General features: G+C 47.3%; 1 protein-coding gene across 1 annotated transcript in view; it reads left to right on the forward strand.

Annotated features, from left to right (window-relative positions):
- lrp5 (low density lipoprotein receptor-related protein 5) overlaps nt 1-18,474 on the forward strand; it is an 82,764-nt gene that overhangs the window by 16,681 nt on the left and 47,609 nt on the right. The window contains exons 6-7 of the mRNA XM_041796303.1: nt 9,355-9,551; nt 9,656-9,787. Coding sequence (XP_041652237.1) covers nt 9,355-9,551; nt 9,656-9,787 — 329 coding nt within the window. The remainder of the gene's footprint in view (nt 1-9,354; nt 9,552-9,655; nt 9,788-18,474) is intronic.

Genomic DNA, 18,474 nt, shown 5'->3' on the forward strand with positions numbered 1-18,474 from the left:
CTCAGAATCCTGTTATCTCAGAATCCTGACTGTGATCTCAGAATCCTGACTGTGATCTCAGAATCCTGACATTGATCTCAGAATCCTGACTGTGATCGCAGAATCCTGACTTTGATCTCAGAATCCTGATTTGATCTCAGAATTCTGACTGTGATCGCAGAATCCTGACATTGATCTCATAATCCTGACCTTGATCTCAGAATCCTGACTGTGATCTCAGAATCCTGACTGTGATCTCAGAATCCTGACTGTGATCTCAGAATCCTGACTGTGATCTCAGAATCCTGACATTGATCTCAGAATCCTGACTGTGATCTGAGAATCCTGACATTGATCTCAGAATCCTGACTGTGATCTCAGCATTCTGACTTTGATCTCAGAATCCTGACTGTGACCTCGGAATCCTGACTGTGACCTCAGAATCCTGACTGTGATCGCAGAATCCTGACTGTGATTTCAGATTTTGAGGACAAATTCAGATTTCTTACATTAAAGCTAAAGAAAACTAGAACCGTGGTTACCCCGGTCCAGTTGGAGCATCTGAGCGGTCCAGGACAGCTGTGGGTCCTCCAGTGGAGCTGACATGGAGATGAGGATCACAGCGTATGCCTGGGGCTGGTTTTTCTGTCAGAGCTGGACCCAGCTCAGGACTTTGGCGTTGGATAGAGCTTCTCTGAGCAGAATTCACCTGCCGATGTGGCGCCATAATAAAACAGCCTAAACTAGCCCAGTTCTAGCTCAGTCCTAGCTCTACTGTAGACCCGATCTCCTCTCCACGTGTTAGTGAAGCATTTGTAGGTAAAGTTCTGAGACCAGCAGAAACCTCCGAGTTTTCTTCTTCTTGTTCTCCTGGTGACGGTGCGGTGGAGGAGGGGCGGAGAAACTGGCTGCAGAGACAGAATGAAAGGAAAACAGAGCGAGTATGAGCGGGGTGTCCAACACAAACAGAGCTGTGGTATGGAGGCCCCAGTCAAAACACTCACTGCACCAATCTCTCCTTCAGGCATCTTATCATCCTCTCTCTCTCTCTCTCTCCATCCATCCTGACTCCCTCTGTCTTCCTCACCCCGCTGCTACTCAGTGGAAATTTCCACATCGTCATTTTCTACTGACGTTAAACATAAATACGGAGTCATTATTGTTACAAAACTCAGGATTGCATTTTAACATTCATGACTTTTTAATTGAGGTATCAGATTTTTCTCCAGTCTCTCCATCAAACCTCCATCGTGCTCTAAACTTCCTCCTTCTTCTTAGATGTTATTCTCTGTTCCTACAAAACTTTCTCAGCTCTAAACGTTCCTCTGCTCTCTGATTTTTTCAAAGAAAGGACCAATAGGAAACAGGTAGAGGCTACACCAATCAGGTTAGCTTTTCTGCTTTGATCTCACTGAGAGAGTCCCAACATTCTGTCACACACACACTCATGGTAAATACCTGAGAACCAAAAATCATCATCACACTTTAACAGGAATGATCAAGAATCTGTCAGGAAGAGTAAAAAAGTGACTCCAGCATGAACAGCTGAACCATGAGTCTCCTTTTTAAAGTCAGAATGAGTCTGTAGGAGGAGCTGGGGTGGAGTTGGAGGGCTTGGAAGTGGACTGAGATGATGTGACAGAATGTTGGGACTCTTATTCCAGCCTACGGGCTAAACGTTGATCCACTATGAACTGTGAGGCTCCGAACCACTTAAGCCGTATTTTCTGTGAAATGAGAGGTCAGATTGAGTTTAGGGTTTTTGCTGTGGTGAGTTTTCGACAGCTCAGGCTCTCTGTCAGGATCTGTCTGGGTTTTGTGACGATGTGAAGGTCTAGATCAGTGAAACTCAACATGTGGCTCTTTTCCGATTATTTTTGGCTCTTTTATGTCTTCATTTTGAAATTTTCCCCCCAGAAAACCTTAAAAAAGCAACTTTTTTGCCCTTTTGTCCAACTATTAACAGCTGCACACTGCGGGAAGGCAGAGTGGGATTGGCTAGATCCAGCTCCGCCCACATCCTTTGCTTAGCTTTAGGTAAGGTTTAGCATTTTAATCTCAGCTGGTTAGGTTTAGCATTTTAATCTCAGCTGGTTAGGTTTAGCATTTTAATCTCAGCTGGTTAGGTTTAGCATTTTAATCTCAGCTGGTTAGGTTTAGCATTTTAATCTCAGCTGGTTAGGTTTAGCATTTTAATCTCAGCTGGTTAGGTTTAGCATTTTAATCTCAGCTGGTTAGGTTTAGCATTTTAATCTCAGCTGGTTAGGTTTAGGGGTAGCTCACTGGGGTAGGTGTATATTTTAATTAAGACGTCCTTGATATCAACAGTCTGGCTGCAGACCTCGACAATACCTCTACGCTGGGGCGTGCAGCATGTTAGCTGTTGTTAGCATGACAACAACGTTGTGCTAACTACACATTAGCACCGCCCCGTATGCTGGGGCGTAGCGTACGGGGCGGAGTTGGATAATCCGACTCGGCCTTCCCGCGGTGCGCTGCTGTTACCTTCTCCTTTTGTCACAATTTTTATTTTTGCCATTTTCGCCCATTTAAGCTACCTTTTGCCATTAAATACCACTTTTTTCCTACTTTTTTGTCCATTTTAACAATTTTTTTTTGCAACCCCTGTACCCATTTTTTACCACTTTTATCCCATTTTTGCCCCTGTTCAACAAGTGTCCTTCCAATTTTCACCCATTTAAACTAACTTTTGCCATTAAATACCACTTTTTCCTAGTTTTTGCCTATTTTAGCCACTTCTTTTGCCACTTTTATCACAGTTTTGCCCTTTTCACCATTTTTTGTCACTCTTCACCCATTTCAGCTACCTTTTGCCACTAAATACCACTTGTTTCCTATTTTTTGCCACTCTTGACTGCTTTTTAACAATTTTTGTCACTTTTCACTCTTTTCTTGCCACATTTGGACCATTTTATGCCACCTTTAACTTATTTTTTGTCTCTTCTCACCCATTTTTTGCTAATATTTGACCTTTTTTTCCACTTTCCCCCCATGTTCCCCCCTTATTGCCACCTTTAACTTATTGTACTTAAAGCTGTTTTTGCTTCACCTCTTAGACTGTGGCTCTTGCAAAGGTATTTTCAACAGTTTGGCTCTTTGATTGAGTAACACTGGTCTAGATAAGATGTTGGAGGTCTGGTGTGGTAGGATGAGGAGGTGGAGCCATGTTTCATCAGCAGGAGAAACCCTAGACCAGCTCAGTGGCGGTAAAAATGTCTTTTCCTGCTGCTGTGGAGGATCCTCTCTGCTGATGAACTCCAACGTTTTCTGCTGGAGAGGAAATGTGTGACGTGTTGGAAATGCTGGCAGACATCAGCTGGAGACTCTGTTCCTATGGCAGAGACCTTCTCCGTCCAGCTCTGAGTGCGTACAGCAGCACAACAATGTTGTTCTGGAACCTTCCATCCATCATGCTGTCAGGACGCTGTGATTCCCAGCAGGGACACAAACACTCACAACCACAGCTCTATTAGAGAGTGACCGCTGCAATCTGTGTCTGCGTGACAGCAGGAGCGATCAGCTCGTTTACACCTCAGCTTATCAGCCTACACACACACACAAACACACACACACACACGCTAGGGCTGGGAAATATGTCAGGTTTAAATATTGATCATGTAATTCTCACCACCAGGGGGCTCTCTATCAGAACAATAGGAAAAGTGTCACAAGTAGAGAGCTCATCAAAGACATCTCCATCAGGTGTCTTCACTAAACCCTACACCACTGTTTGGGTTTCATGGATGACTTTCTCATTGTGATGGAGAAAAGCTGTTAAAAGTAGTCTTTTTTAAAAAATGCCATCCTTTAAAGACTATAGGACATTCCATCTCCTGCCTCGATGATGCAATCCTTCAAAGTCTATCAAACATTCCATCCTCTGCCTTGATGATGCCATCCTTTAAAGTCTATCAAACATTCCATCCTCTGCCTTGATGATGCCATCCTTTAAAGTCTATCAAACATTCCATCCTCTGCCTTTATGATGCCATCCTTTAAAGTCTATCAAACATTCCATCCTCTGCCTTGATGATGCCATCCTTCAAAGTCTATCAAACATTCCATTCTCTGCCTTGATGATGCCATCCTTCAAAGTCTATCAAACATTCCATCCTCTGCCTTGATGATGCCATCCTTCAAAGTCTATCAAACATTCCATCCTCTGCCTTGATGATGCCATCCTTCAAAGTCTATCAAACATTCCATCCTCTGCCTTGATGATGCAATCCTTTAAAGTCTATCAAACATTCCATCCTCTGCCTTGATGATGCCATCCTTCAAAGTCTATCAAACATTCCATCCTCTGCCTTGATGATGCCATCCTTCAAAGTCTATCAAACATTCCATCCTCTGCCTTGATGATGCCATCCTTCAAAGTCTATCAAACATTCCATCCTCTGCCTTGATGATGCCATCCTTTAAAGTCTATCAAACATTCCATCCTCTGCCTTGATGATGCAATCCTTCAAAGTCTATCAAACATTCCATCCTCTGCCTTGATGATGCCATCCTTTAAAGTCTATCAAACATTCCATCCTCTGCCTTGATGATGCAATCCTTCAAAGTCTATCAAACATTCCATCCTCTGCCTTGATGATGCCATCCTTTAAAGTCTATCAAACATTCCATCCTCTGCCTTGATGATGCCATCCTTCAAAGTCTATCAAACATTCCATCCTCTGCCTTGATGATGCCATCCTTTAAAGTCTATCAAACATTCCATCCTCTGCCTTTATGATGCCATCCTTTAAAGTCTATCAAACATTCCATCCTCTGCCTTGATGATGCCATCCTTCAAAGTCTATCAAACATTCCATCCTCTGCCTTGATGATGCCATCCTTCAAAGTCTATCAAACATTCCATCCTCTGCCTTGATGATGCCATCCTTCAAAGTCTATCAAACATTCCATCCTCTGCCTTGATGATGCCATCCTTCAAAGTCTATCAAACATTCCATCCTCTGCCTTGATGATGCCATCCTTTTAAGTCTATCAAACATTCCATCCTCTGCCTTGATGATGCCATCCTTTAAAGTCTATCAAACATTCCATCCTCTGCCTTGATGATGCAATCCTTCAAAGTCTATCAAACATTCCATCCTCTGCCTTGATGATGCCATCCTTTAAAGTCTATCAAACATTCCATCCTCTGCCTTTATGATGCCATCCTTTAAAGTCTATCAAACATTCCATCCTCTGCCTTGATGATGCCATCCTTCAAAGTCTATCAAACATTCCATCCTCTGCCTTGATGATGCCATCCTTCAAAGTCTATCAAACATTCCATCCTCTGCCTTGATGATGCCATCCTTCAAAGTCTATCAAACATTCCATCCTCTGCCTTGATGATGCCATCCTTCAAAGTCTATCAAACATTCCATCCTCTGCCTTGATGATGCCATCCTTTTAAGTCTATCAAACATTCCATCCTCTGCCTTGATGATGCCATCCTTTAAAGACTATAGGACATTCCATCCTCTGCCTCGATGATGCAATCCTCCAAAGTCTATCAAACATTCCATTCTCTGCCTCGATGATGCCATCCTTCAAAGTCTATCAAACATTCCACCCTCTGCCTTGATGATGCCATCCTTTAAAGTCTATCAAACATTCCATCCTCTGCCTTGATGATGCCGTCCTTTAAAGTCTATCAAACATTCCATCCTCTGCCTTGATGATGCAATCCTTTAAAGTCTATCAAACATTCCATCCTCTGACTTGACGATGCCATCCTTCAAAGTCTATCAAACATTCCATCCTCTGCCTTGATGATGCCATCCTTTAAAGACTATAGGACATTCCATCCTCTGCCTCGATGATGCCATCCTTCAAAGTCTATCAAACATTCCATTCTCTGCCTCGATGATGCAATCCTTCAAAGTCTATCAAACATTCCATCCTCTGCCTTTAGAGTTTTCATGGATCCCTGTCTGTATGTGGACTAGGCCTTGGACTCAGATAAAGGAGCATTTTCTTAAAGGTTTATATTAAAAATGTGGATCTGAGCCCAGTGAGTGATTTCAGGGCGCACTGATTTTTGGTCCATTTTTCCCAGCCCTATAACATCAACACACACAAACACCTCTTGGATCCCACAGAGGCTGAACAGAGCTTTGAAATCTGGAGCTGGTTAAATGTGTTCGCTCTGTTTTGCATTAACCAGTGCTGGCAGACGTTGATGCTGTTACAGCACTCTCACTCGCAGGCCTTTAAATAAAGATTGATGAAAGCCAGTTTCTGCTGTGTTGATATTTAAATACGAGCCGCTTTGATGGTGAGCCGCTGTACTGGAGTGAGAGCGTTTTCCTGTAAGTGATTCTAAAATATGTTTAAGAACAAAGACACACTCCACTGATCCAACACTCAGCCTCTCAGCGGGCTGGTGTAGGAAAAAGGCCCTGTTGTGGAGGTTAGGGTGCTCTGTAGAACCAGATCTAGGTGTTCATGGTCCCCAGAGGATCAGTCCTTCCATCCTGCTCTGCATGGATCAGTACCAGAGTTTTTTACTCTTAGAAATGTTCGTCCACAACCCTCTGACCACAATGACAACACTAGACTGAGACCCTCTGACCATGACAACACTAGACTGAGACCCTCTGACCACGACGACAACACTAGACTGAGACCCTCTGACCACGACGACAACACTAGACTGAGACCCTCTGACCACGACGACAACACTAGACTGAGACCCTCTGACCATGACAACTCTAGACTGAGACCCTCTGACTATGACAACACTAGACTGAGACCCTCTGACCATGACAACACTAGACTGAGACCCTCTGACCATGACAACACTAGACTGAGACCCTCTGACCACAACGACAACACTAGACTGAGACCCTCTGACCATGACAACACTAGACTGAGACCCTCTGACCACAACGACAACACTAGACTGAGACCCTCTGACCATGACAACACCAGACTGAGACCCTCTGACCACGACGACAACACTAGACTGAGACCCTCTGACCACAACGACAACAATAGACTGAGACCCTCTGACCATGACAACACCAGACTGAGACCCTCTGACCATGACAACACTAGACTGAGACCCTCTGACCATGACAACACTAGACTGAGACCCTCTGACCATGACAACACTAGACTGAGACCCTCTGACCACAACGACAACACTAGACTGAGACCCTCTGACCATGACAACACTAGACTGAGACCCTCTGACCATGACAACACTAGACTGAGACCCTCTGACCATGACAACACTAGACTGAGACCCTCTGACCATGACAACACTAGACTGAGACCCTCTGACCATGACAACACTAGACTGAGACCCTCTGACCATGACAACACTAGACTGAGACCCTCTGACCATGACAACACTAGACTGAGACCCTCTGACCACAACGACAACACTAGACTGAGACCCTCTGACCATGACAACACCAGACTGAGACCCTCTGACCACGACGACAACACTAGACTGAGACCCTCTGACCACAACGACAACACTAGACTGAGACCCTCTGACCATGACAACACTAGACTGAGACCCTCTGACCATGACAACACTAGACTGAGACCCTCTGACCATGACAACACTAGACTGAGACCCTCTGACCATGACAACACTAGACTGAGACCCTCTGACCATGACAACACTAGACTGAGACCCTCTGACCATGACAACACTAGACTGAGACCCTCTGACCATGACAACACTAGACTGAGACCCTCTGACCATGACAACACTAGACTGAGACCCTCTGACCATGACAACACCAGACTGAGACCCTCTGACCATGACAACACCAGACTGAGACCCTCTGACCATGACAACACCAGACTGAGACCCTCTGACCATGACAACACCAGACTGAGACCCTCTGACCATGACAACACTAGACTGAGACCCTCTGACCATGACAACACCAGACTGAGACCCTCTGACCATGACAACACCAGACTGAGACCCTCTGACCATGACAACGCTAGACTGAGACCCTCTGACCATGACAACACCAGACTGAGACCCTCTGACCATGACAACACCAGACTGAGACCCTCTGACCATGACAACACTAGACTGAGACCCTCTGACCATGACAACACCAGACTGAGACCCTCTGACCATGACGACTACAATAGACTAAAAACAGCTAAGATAGGCCTCTAATATATAGGAATACATAAATCTAGACGGGCCTGCATGTAAGTGGCAAGGATGGAATGTTTTACAAGCTTTAAATGGTACCTCATCTACAAAGGGAAGGGTTGAATGTTTTTATGCCTTCAAGGATGTCATCAAAGGCAAGAATGGAATGTTTTGAGTTTGAAGGGTACGTCATCTATTAAGGAAAAGAGGGAATGTTTTATAAAAGTTAACAGATGGTATCATCTGGGGACAGGATGAAATGTTTTAGAAACTCTAAAGGGTACCTCATCTATTAAGGAAAGGATGGAATGTTTTGCGTTTGAAAGGTTTTGATCTATAAAAGGAATTTTGGAATGTTTTATAAACTTTAGAGGATAGTATCATCTGGGGACAGGATGAAATGTTTTAGAATCTCTAAAGGGTACCTCATCCATTAAGGAAAGGATGGAATGTTTTGCGTTTGAAAGGTTTTGATCTATAAAAGGAATTTTGGAATGTTTTATAAACTTTATAGGATAGTATCATCTGGGGACAGGATGAAATGTTTTAGAAACTCTAAAGGGTACCTCATCTATTAAGGAAAGGATGGAATGTTTTGCGTTTGAAATATTACCTCATCTATAAAAGGAATTGGAATGTTTTATAAACTTAAAAGGATGGTGTCATCAAAGGAAAGGATAGAATGTTTTGGAAACTTCAAAGGGTACATCATCTATTGGGGAAAGGATGGAATGTTTTATAAATGTTAAAGGATGGTGTCATCAAAGAAAAGGCTGGAATGTCTTAGAAACTTTAAAGGGTACCTCATCTATTAAGGAAAGGATGGAATGTTTTAAAGCTTTCAGGGATAATGTCATCAAAGGCCAGCATGTAATATTTTGAGTTTTAAAGAGTACCTCATCTATAAATGAAACGATGGAATGTTTTATAAATGTTAAAGAATGTTGTCATCAGCAGCAAGGATGGAATGTTTTATAATCTTTGATGACATCACTATTAAAGGTAGAGGATGGAATGTTGCCAAAGCTGGGGATGTTGAGGGCATTTTCCCTCCATTTTGCCCAATATTCGGCCATTGTTGGCAACGCTAGGAGAAGTGGGACAACTGGAAGGGAAACACTCGCTCCTTGTCCAGAAGTTGCCAACAAAGGTTGGTCAGCTTCAGGGAAATTTGCTGGTCCATATTTTGCTGGTTTCTAATAATCCGTTGGGTTTTTGTGTTGCAGTGAGACCGTGGTAGAGGGGACCCTGACTCATCCCTTCGCCCTGACGCTGTCCGAGGAGACCCTGTACTGGACGGACTGGCAGACCCGCTCCATCCACGCCTGCAACAAACACAGCGGAGACAAAACGCGAGAGATCCTCAGCGGCATCTATTCCCCCATGGACATCCAGGTCCTGGAGTCCCACAGACAGCCCCACAGTGAGTCCGGCATCAGTAACGGAACATTTATACCACTGAGAACACGGTGTTTAACTCTAATAACCATATCCTCTTCTTTCTGGATCTTTCCGTGCTATCTCTAGTCCAGACCCCCTGCAGTGATAACAATGGAGGCTGCAGTCATCTGTGCCTCCTCTCTCCGCTGCAGCCTTTCTACAGCTGTGCCTGTCCCACTGGGGTCCAGCTCAAAGAGGACGGGAAGACCTGCAAACCAGGTATTCACCTCTACTACCTCTGAACTTCCTGTATTCCTCTCTGTGGCTCATGATAAGATGGATGAACGAGGACAGAGGATGATAAGGCACCAGGAGTGTCCGACAGGAGGATTTCCCATCCTCACTCACAGAGCTTGGTAGTTTGTTTTACAGAGTGCAGATAGGGGTGATAACAATACCCATTTAGAGATTTATGGCTGCATGGTGCAGGATTTCTGCTAGAGTGTGTAGGGGCCTTAGAGTGTGTGGGGGCCTTAGAGTGTGTGGGGGCCTTAGAGTGTGTGGGGGCCTTAGAGTGTGTGGGGGCCGTAGAGTGTGTGGGGGCCTTAGAGTGTGGGGCCCCAAGAGTGTGTGGGGACCCTAGAGTGTGTGGGGACCCTAGAGTGTGTGGGGACCCTAGAGTGTGTGGGGGCCCTAGAGTGTGTGGGGGCCTTAGAGTGTGTGGGGGCCTTAGAGTGTGTGGGGGCCCTAGAGTGTGTGGGGGCCTTAGAGTGTGTAGGGGCCCTAGAGTGTGTGGGGGCCTTAGAGTGTGTGGGGACCCTAGAGTGTGTAGGGGCCTTAGAGTGTGTGGGGGCCTTAGAGTGTGTGGGGGCCTTAGAGTGTGTGGCAGCCCTAGAGTGTGTGGGGACCCTAGAGTGTGTGGGGACCCTAGAGTGTGTGGGGGCCCTAGAGTGTGTGGGGGCCCTAGAGTGTGTGGGGACCCTAGAGTGTGTAGGGGTCTTAGAGTGTGTGGGGGCCCTAGAGTATGTGTGGGCCCTAGAGTGTGTGGGGGCCCTAGAGTGTGTGGGGGCTCTAGAGCGTGTGGGGACCTTAGAGTGTGTAGGGGCCCTAGAGTGTGTGGGGGCCTTAGAGTGTGTAGGGGCCTTAGAGTGTAGGGGCCCTAGAGTGTGTAGGGGCCTTAGAGTGTAGGGGCCCTAGCGTGTGTGGGGCCCCTAGAGCTAATTAGCTATAACCACAGTCATGTGTTTGACAAAGTGGTCTAGAATGAACTGGTTTAGATCTTAAAGGGGTCAGGTTTAGACTGAGGTCCATCCATGGCCCCTGTGTCTGCATGTCTCTGACCCCGGTCTCTGCTGTCTCTGACTCCGGTCTCTGCTGTCTCTGACTCCGGTCTCCGCTGTCTCTGACCCCGGTCTCCGCTGTCTCTGACCCCGGTCTCTGACCCCGGTCTCTGCTGTCTCTGACCCCGGTCTCTGACCCCAGTCTCTGCTGTCTCTGCTGTCTCTGACTCCGGTCTCTGACCCCGGTCTCTGCTGTCTCTGACCCCGGTCTCTGACCCCAGTCTCTGCTGTCTCTGCTGTCTCTGACTCCGGTCTCTGCTGTATCTGACCCCGGTCTCTGCTGTATCTGACCCCGGTCTCTGCTGTCTCTGACCCCGGTCTCCGCTGTCACTGACCCCGGTCTCTGACCCCGGTCTCGGCTGTCTCTGACTCCGGTCTCTGCTGTCTCTGACCCCGGTCTCTGCTGTCTCTGACTCCAGTCTCTGCTGTCTCTGACCCCGGTCTCTGCTGTCTCTGACTCCGGTCTCTGCTGTCTCTGACTCCGGTCTCTGCTGTCTCTGACCCCGGTCTCTGCTGTCTCTGACTCCGGTCTCTGCTGTCTCTGACTCCGGTCTCTGCTGTCTCTGACCCCGGTCTCTGCTGTCTCTGACCCCGGTCTCTGCTGTCTCTGACCCCGGTCTCCGCTGTCACTGACCCCGGTCTCTGACCCCGGTCTCTGCTGTCTCTGACCCCGGTCTCTGCTGTCTCTGACTCCGGTCTCCGCTGTCTCTGACCCCGGTCTCCGCTGTCTCTGACCCTGGTCTCTGCTGTCTCTGACCCCGGTCTCTGACCCCGGTCTCTGCTGTCTCTGACCCCGGTCTCTGACCCCAGTCTCTGCTGTCTCTGCTGTCTCTGACTCCGGTCTCTGCTGTATCTGACCCCGGTCTCTGCTGTATCTGACCCCGGTCTCTGCTGTCTCTGACCCCGGTCTCCGCTGTCACTGACCCCGGTCTCTGACCCCGGTCTCTGCTGTCTCTGACTCCGGTCTCTGCTGTCTCTGACTCCGGTCTCTGCTGTCTCTGACCCCGGTCTCTGCTGTCTCTGACTCCGGTCTCTGCTGTCTCTGACTCCGGTCTCTGCTGTATCTGACCCCGGTCTCTGCTGTATCTGACCCCGGTCTCTGCTGTCTCTGACCCCGGTCTCCGCTGTCACTGACCCCGGTCTCTGACCCCGGTCTCTGCTGTCTCTGACTCCGGTCTCTGCTGTCTCTGACCCCGGTCTCTGCTGTCTCTGACCCCGGTCTCCGCTGTCACTGACCCCGGTCTCTGACCCCGGTCTCTGCTGTCTCTGACTCCGGTCTCTGCTGTCTCTGACCCCGGTCTCTGCTGTCTCTGACCCCGGTCTCTGCTGTCTCTGACTCTGGTCTCTGCTGTCTCTGACCCCGGTCTCTGCTGTCTCTGACTCTGGTCTCTGCTGTCTCTGACTCCGGTCTCTGCTGTCTCTGACCCCGGTCTCTGCTGTCTCTGACCCCGGTCTCTGCTGTCTCTGACTCCGGTCTCTGCTGTCTCTGACCCCGGTCTCTGCTGTCTCTGACTCCGGTCTCTGCTGTCTCTGACCCCGGTCTCTGCTGTCTCTGACTCCGGTCTCTGCTGTCTCTGACTCCGGTCTCTGCTGTCTCTGACTCCGGTCTCTGCTGTCTCTGACTCCGGTCTCTGCTGTCTCTGACCCCGGTCTCTGCTGTCTCTGACCCTGGTCTCTGACCCCGGTCTCTGCTGTCTCTGACCCCGGTCTCTGCTGTCTCTGACTCCGGTCTCTGCTGTCTCTGACCCCGGTCTCTGCTGTCTCTGACTCCGGTCTCTGCTGTCTCTGACCCCGGTCTCTGCTGTCTCTGACCCCGGTCTCTGCTTGATCTGACCCTGGTCTCTGACCCTGGTCTCTGCTGTCTCTGCTGTCTCTGCTGTCTCTGACTGCGGTCTCTGCTGTCTCTGACCCCAGTCTCTGCTGTCTCTGCTGTCTCTGACTCAGGTCATTGCTGTCTCTGACCCCGGTCTCTGCTGTCTCTGACTCCGGTCTCTGCTGTCTCTGACCCGGGTCTCTGCTCTCTCTGCTGTCTCTGACCCCGGTCAGTGCTGTCTCTGACCCGGGTCTCTGCTCTCTCTGCTGTCTCTGACCCCGGTCAGTGCTGTCTCTGACTCTGGTCTCTGCTGTCTCTGACTCTGGTCTCTGCTGTCTCTGACCCGGGTCTCTGCTCTCTCTGCTGTCTCTGACCCCGGTCATTGCTGTCTCTGCTGTCTCTGACTCCGGTCTCTGCTGTCTCTGACTCCGGTCTCTGCTGTCTCTGACCCGGGTCTCTGCTCTCTCTGCTGTCTCTGACCCCGGTCAGTGCTGTCTCTGACTCCGGTCTCTGCTGTCTCTGACTCTGGTCTCTGCTGTCTCTGACTCTGGTCTCTGCTGTCTCTGACCCCGGTCAGTGCTGTCTCTGACCCCGGTCTCTGCTTGATCTAACCCCGGTCTCTGACCCCGGTCTCTGCTGTCTCTGACCCCGGTCTCTGCTGTCTCTGCTGTCTCTGACCCCGGTCTCTGCTGTCTCTGCTGTCTCTGCTGTCTCTGACTCAGGTCTCTGCTGTCTCTGACCCCGGTCTCTGCTGTCTCTGCTGTCTCTGACCCCAGTCTCTGCTGTCTCTGCTGTCTCTGCTGTCTCTGACTCAGGTCTCTGCTGTCTCTGACTCAGGTCTCTGCTGTCTCTGACTCCGGTCTCTGACCCCGGTCTCTGCTGTCTCTGACCCCGGTCTCTGCTGTCTCTGCTGTCTCTGCTGTCTCTGCTGTCTCTGACTCAGGTCTCTGCTGTCTCTGACTCCGGTCTCTGCTGTCTCTGCTGTCTCTTACCCCGGTCTCTGCTGTCTTTGCTGTCTCTGACCCCGGTCTCTGCTGTCTCTGCTGTCTCTGACTCCGGTCTCTGCTGTCTCTGACTCTGGTCTCTGCTGTCTCTGACCCGGGTCTCTGCTCTCTCTGCTGTCTCTGACCCCGGTCTCTGCTGTCTCTGACTCTGGTCTCTGCTGTCTCTGACCCCGGTCAGTGCTGTCTCTGACCCCGGCCTCCGCTGTCTCTGCTGTGTTGTGGTGCGTGTTGGTGCAGACTGGATTGTGGTCTAACTGACCCGTCTGCCTGTGGCTGGGTTATGAAGTGACCGGCGGCCATGTTGATTCCCACCATGCTGAAACAATGGGGCGTTCTTGTGCACAGCCTGGTCTGTGAGCCTGTGTCTGTTCTGTGAATGTATTTAATTTGAATGAAGCATGCCAACCAATCACTTAGCCACTGTTGACAATAAAAACAACAATGCTCCATTGTGTCCGCCTGCAGTTTGTGTGCTTTTCTTTGTGCCGGCGCTCCTAATTTGTTTTGCTTGGCTGGTTAAATTGAAGGCGTTTGTTATTGGGCTGGCAGCAGAGAGCGTGTTAGTCCGGGGTGTTTAAGTGTCTCAGTGAAGTCAAGCAAAGACTCTCTCCCTCCTTCCTTTTCATCCTGTCCCTCGTCGCCCTCGTTTAGGTAACGATGGGCAAACCTTGAACGTCTGATCTGATTGGATGGTGGGCCGAGGGACGGGAGATACTGAACCAGAAAGAGGGAAGATTTGCATGATTTAAGGAAAGCAAGTATTTTCAGAGCCGTCTGACAGTGTTATGAGAAAGGAGCCAGGAGTATGGAGTCATTACTGCTACAAAACTCTACAGGGGTGCCAGGTGTATGGAGTCATTACTGCTACAAAACTCTAAAGGGGTGCTAGGCATACGGAGTTATTATTGCAACAAAACTCTACAGTGGTGCCAGGTGTACGGAGTCATTACTGCTACAAAACTCTACAGCGGTGCCAGGTGTATGGAGTCATTACTGCTACAAAACTCTACAGCGCTGCCAGGCGTACGGAGTCATTACTGCAACAAAACTCTACAGCGCTGCCAGGCGTACGGAGTCATTACTGCAACAAAACTCTACAGCGCTGCCAGGCGTACGGAGTCATTACTGATACAAAACTCTACAGCGGTGATACTAAACCCGTGTCTCTTTTATGTCTTAATCTGAAATATTATTTCCCGTAAAAAAAGAAACTTTGACCTCAGAAATGATCCATTACAGTCACATTAATCAGCAGGCTTTATTTGGCCACTTTTATTCAATTTTTGATGTTTTTAGTGCATTTTTGCCCATTTTGCCACTTTTGTCCTGCTTTTTCCTATTTGCCATTTTCTTTTGCCTTGACTGCCACTTTTCCCATGTAAGCTGCCTTTTGCCATTAGATGTCACTTTTTTCCAAGTTTTGCCACCTTTTTAGTGTTTTGCCTATTTTTTCACCTTTATGTTGCTTTTTTTGCCTGTTTCAGTCACTTTTCACTGATTTTTCGCTCTATGTTTTTGCTGCTTTTGACCATTTTTGCCCCCGGTAACTCGTTTTTTTGTTTTTTTTTGTCACTTCTCACCTATTTTTGCCTGTTTCTGCCTGTTTTTCCTACTTTTCCTCCCCATTTTTGCCCCTTTAGTGCAGCTTCATGGCCATTTTTGCCACTTTTAACTTATATTTACTGCCACTTTAACCTTTTTTGCCACTTTTCACCTCTTAGATTGTGGCTTTTCCAAAGGTATTTTTCAACTATTTGGCTCTCTGGTTGAGTAACACTGCTCTAGAGCATTATCACAACTTTCTTTTTAAACCTGCTTTAGTGCTGTAAATGTTTACTCACCACAGACATCTATAAGGGGGTAAAGGGGAGAGCTTTCTGGGGCCTCTCCTGATGAGGCCCATGGAGGTCAGCAGCCAACGCTGTTTCATTTTTAACCTGAATAACACCATTTCAGAGCTCTGATCAGAGCAGTGATGAAGAACTTGATCCTCTAATTCTGGGCTACAGTAAAAGACATAAAGCTCTTCTCTTACAGCAGAATCTCCTCTCTGTAGGTGGAGATAATGAGGATGTTCACACTGAACTAAACCACGAGGAAAGTAATGTTAGATGTCAGGATGCCAGAAAATGAAGTAGAAGAAACTGAGGCAACTTTAGTAGGAATTAATGAAGTGATTGTGAAATGAAGCAAAAAAAAGGGGAAAATGAACTAAAAGTGGTGAATCAGGCTGAAAGAGAGGAGAATGTTTGATCATCAGCAAAAGAAGGAAGAAAACTCAAGTCATGGTCTCAGAATGTTAAACATAACAGTCATATGATAATAATAATTACAATAATAATTTATATTTATGATATTAATAATAACAACAACAATAATAGTATTAATAATTTATGTTTATTATATTATAATAATTATCAATAATAATATAAAACAATATAATTGTGCTTTTTAATACATAAGACTAGGAATTTAACAATAACTGCAGATTAAATCACAGTCCCAATCCTGGAGAAAATAATGCTATAACATTATTGTTCCACAGCCCTAGTGAGTCAAGTTCATGTCTTTTTATTTACATGATTTTTCTCTGGGATTGTCTGACAGAGACCGTGAGGCTTGGTGGTTCTGTGTTATCTGTGTTCTGTCTTTAAGGATCGTTCACAGTTCTGCAGGTTCAGTTCGGCTAAAAACCACTAACATCTACACATTTCTGCCTTTCAGAGCAGATCTCATTACCAACCCAGGGACCGGCATGTTTAACTTCTTAAATACCTGAGCCGTCCTTTACCTTTTCTCTGGTTTCATAAATAGCAGAATAAATCAGAAGCATGGAGGAGAGCGTGGGTGTGGAGAAATGTTGAAAAATGTGGAGAAATGTTGAAAAAGTGCCCCTCTGGTGGTTTCTGGTGTGGGGATCCAAGTTGAAAATGATTGAAGAGGTCTGAGGCGCTCAGAAAGGTAGTAAATAAAAAGCTCTTCTTTCATCACTCCAACAAACAGGCCAACAGTTTTCATAAAAAGTGGATTTTACTGGAAATTCAGGAGTTTCTGTTTACTCTTCAGCCATGGCTTTGTCTGCAGGAGGAGAGAATTTATCTGAAAGGTGAGACAAAGACGGGGAAAAAGACCGAGGCAGGGGGGAACAGAGAGAGAGAGAGACTTTGAACTGCTTTAACGTGAGATCTTCACAGTCAGAGGTGTGAGAGACGCCCAAAAAACAGTTAATTATCTCCCAGGAGGAGTTTGGCTCCTGTTAGACCTGAACCAACAGCCAAACCCAGGAGATCCCCCAGGAGCACAGATCTTTGTTTAAAGACTGGTGGAGCAGAGAGGAGCCGGGTTAGGATGGAGCAGAGAGGAGCCGGGTTAGGATGGAGCAGAGAGGAGCCGGGCTAGGATGGAGCAGAGAGGAGCCGGGCTAGGATGGAGCAGAGAGGAGTCGGGCTAGGATGGAGCAGAGAGGAGTCGGCCTAGGACGGAGCAGAGAGGAGCCGGGTTAGGACGGAGCAGAGAGGAGCCGGGTTAGGACGGAGCAGAGAGGAGCCGGGTTAGGACGGAGCAGAGAGGAGCCGGGCTAGGATGGAGCAGACGGGAGCTGGGTTAGGATGGAGCAGAGAGGAGCGGGTGGTGTTTTTCTTAGGATCAGGTATCCTGGATATGAAATCTTTAGACTCTAAATGTACTGATGTTCCCTCTCCGTCAACACGACCACTTCTGTTCTGTCCTCATTATTAATGACTCGACCTTCTAGCATGGTTAAATATCCTGTCATTTCATCATTATGTAATTCATACCTGTAATTGTGTGGATATTAGTGTTATTAATACCCTGGGTGGTGTTGGTGTTGGTCCTGAAACATTGATTTTCCAGACCTCAGACTTCTATAAAGTTTAGTCAGGCAGAGTTTAATCTGGTTCCAGCTTTCTGTGTTTCTAAGGTGGTTTGAGGATGAGGTATGGAGGGGTTCTCTCTGGATTATGTCGTTTTAAGGTGGTCCAAAAGCCAAAAATCATGTAAACCAAGCTTTGTGTGGGTGTTGTGTCTCAGAGAAACGTCGAATAACTCTGGTACTGGAGAAGATTTTTTTAAATCTTAATTTAAAGTCGACTCTAAATGTCTCCAAACGTCTCCTAACTCTTCAAAGACCATTGTATCTGTGCAGCATGGGTCCATTTCATCCTCTGAGGTCTAGGTAGATGTGGAAACAGGGAGAGCGTCATTGGTGGGGTCTAAGATAATAAAACCATCCACAGTAGCAAGATGGACTCTGTAGTCCACACAGAGCAGAAACTAATGGATGGATACATGATGGATGGACGGATGGATGGATAAATTGATGGATGATGGATGGATGGATAAATGGATAAATAGATGGATACAAACAAATACAAATCTCTCCATGCTCTGGCTCCCCAGTACCTTTCTGATCTCCTCCATCCATACACATCATCCTGCAACCTTCGATCTTCAGACACCGGCCTACTTTCCATGCCCAAAACCAAACTCCGAACCTATGGAGACAGAGCCTTCAGTGCTGCAGCCCCCACCCTCTGGAACACTCTTCCTGCAGACATTCATAGCCCTCCATCTCTGGACATTTTCAAAAAACGTCTCAAGCACCACCTGTTCACCACAGCCTACAGTCTTCACTAAACCACCCCTTACACTCATCCTACCCCTCACATAGTTTGTCCATGTATATGAGTTCCTGTAAAGCGTCCTTGGGTTTCTTGAAAGGCGCTATATAAATTCAAGATATTATTATTATTATTATTGATGGAGGATGGATGGATTAGTGGATGGATG

Source organism: Cheilinus undulatus, linkage group 9, assembly GCF_018320785.1.
Source record: "Cheilinus undulatus linkage group 9, ASM1832078v1, whole genome shotgun sequence".
Classification (NCBI taxonomy): Eukaryota; Metazoa; Chordata; class Actinopteri; order Labriformes; family Labridae; genus Cheilinus; species Cheilinus undulatus.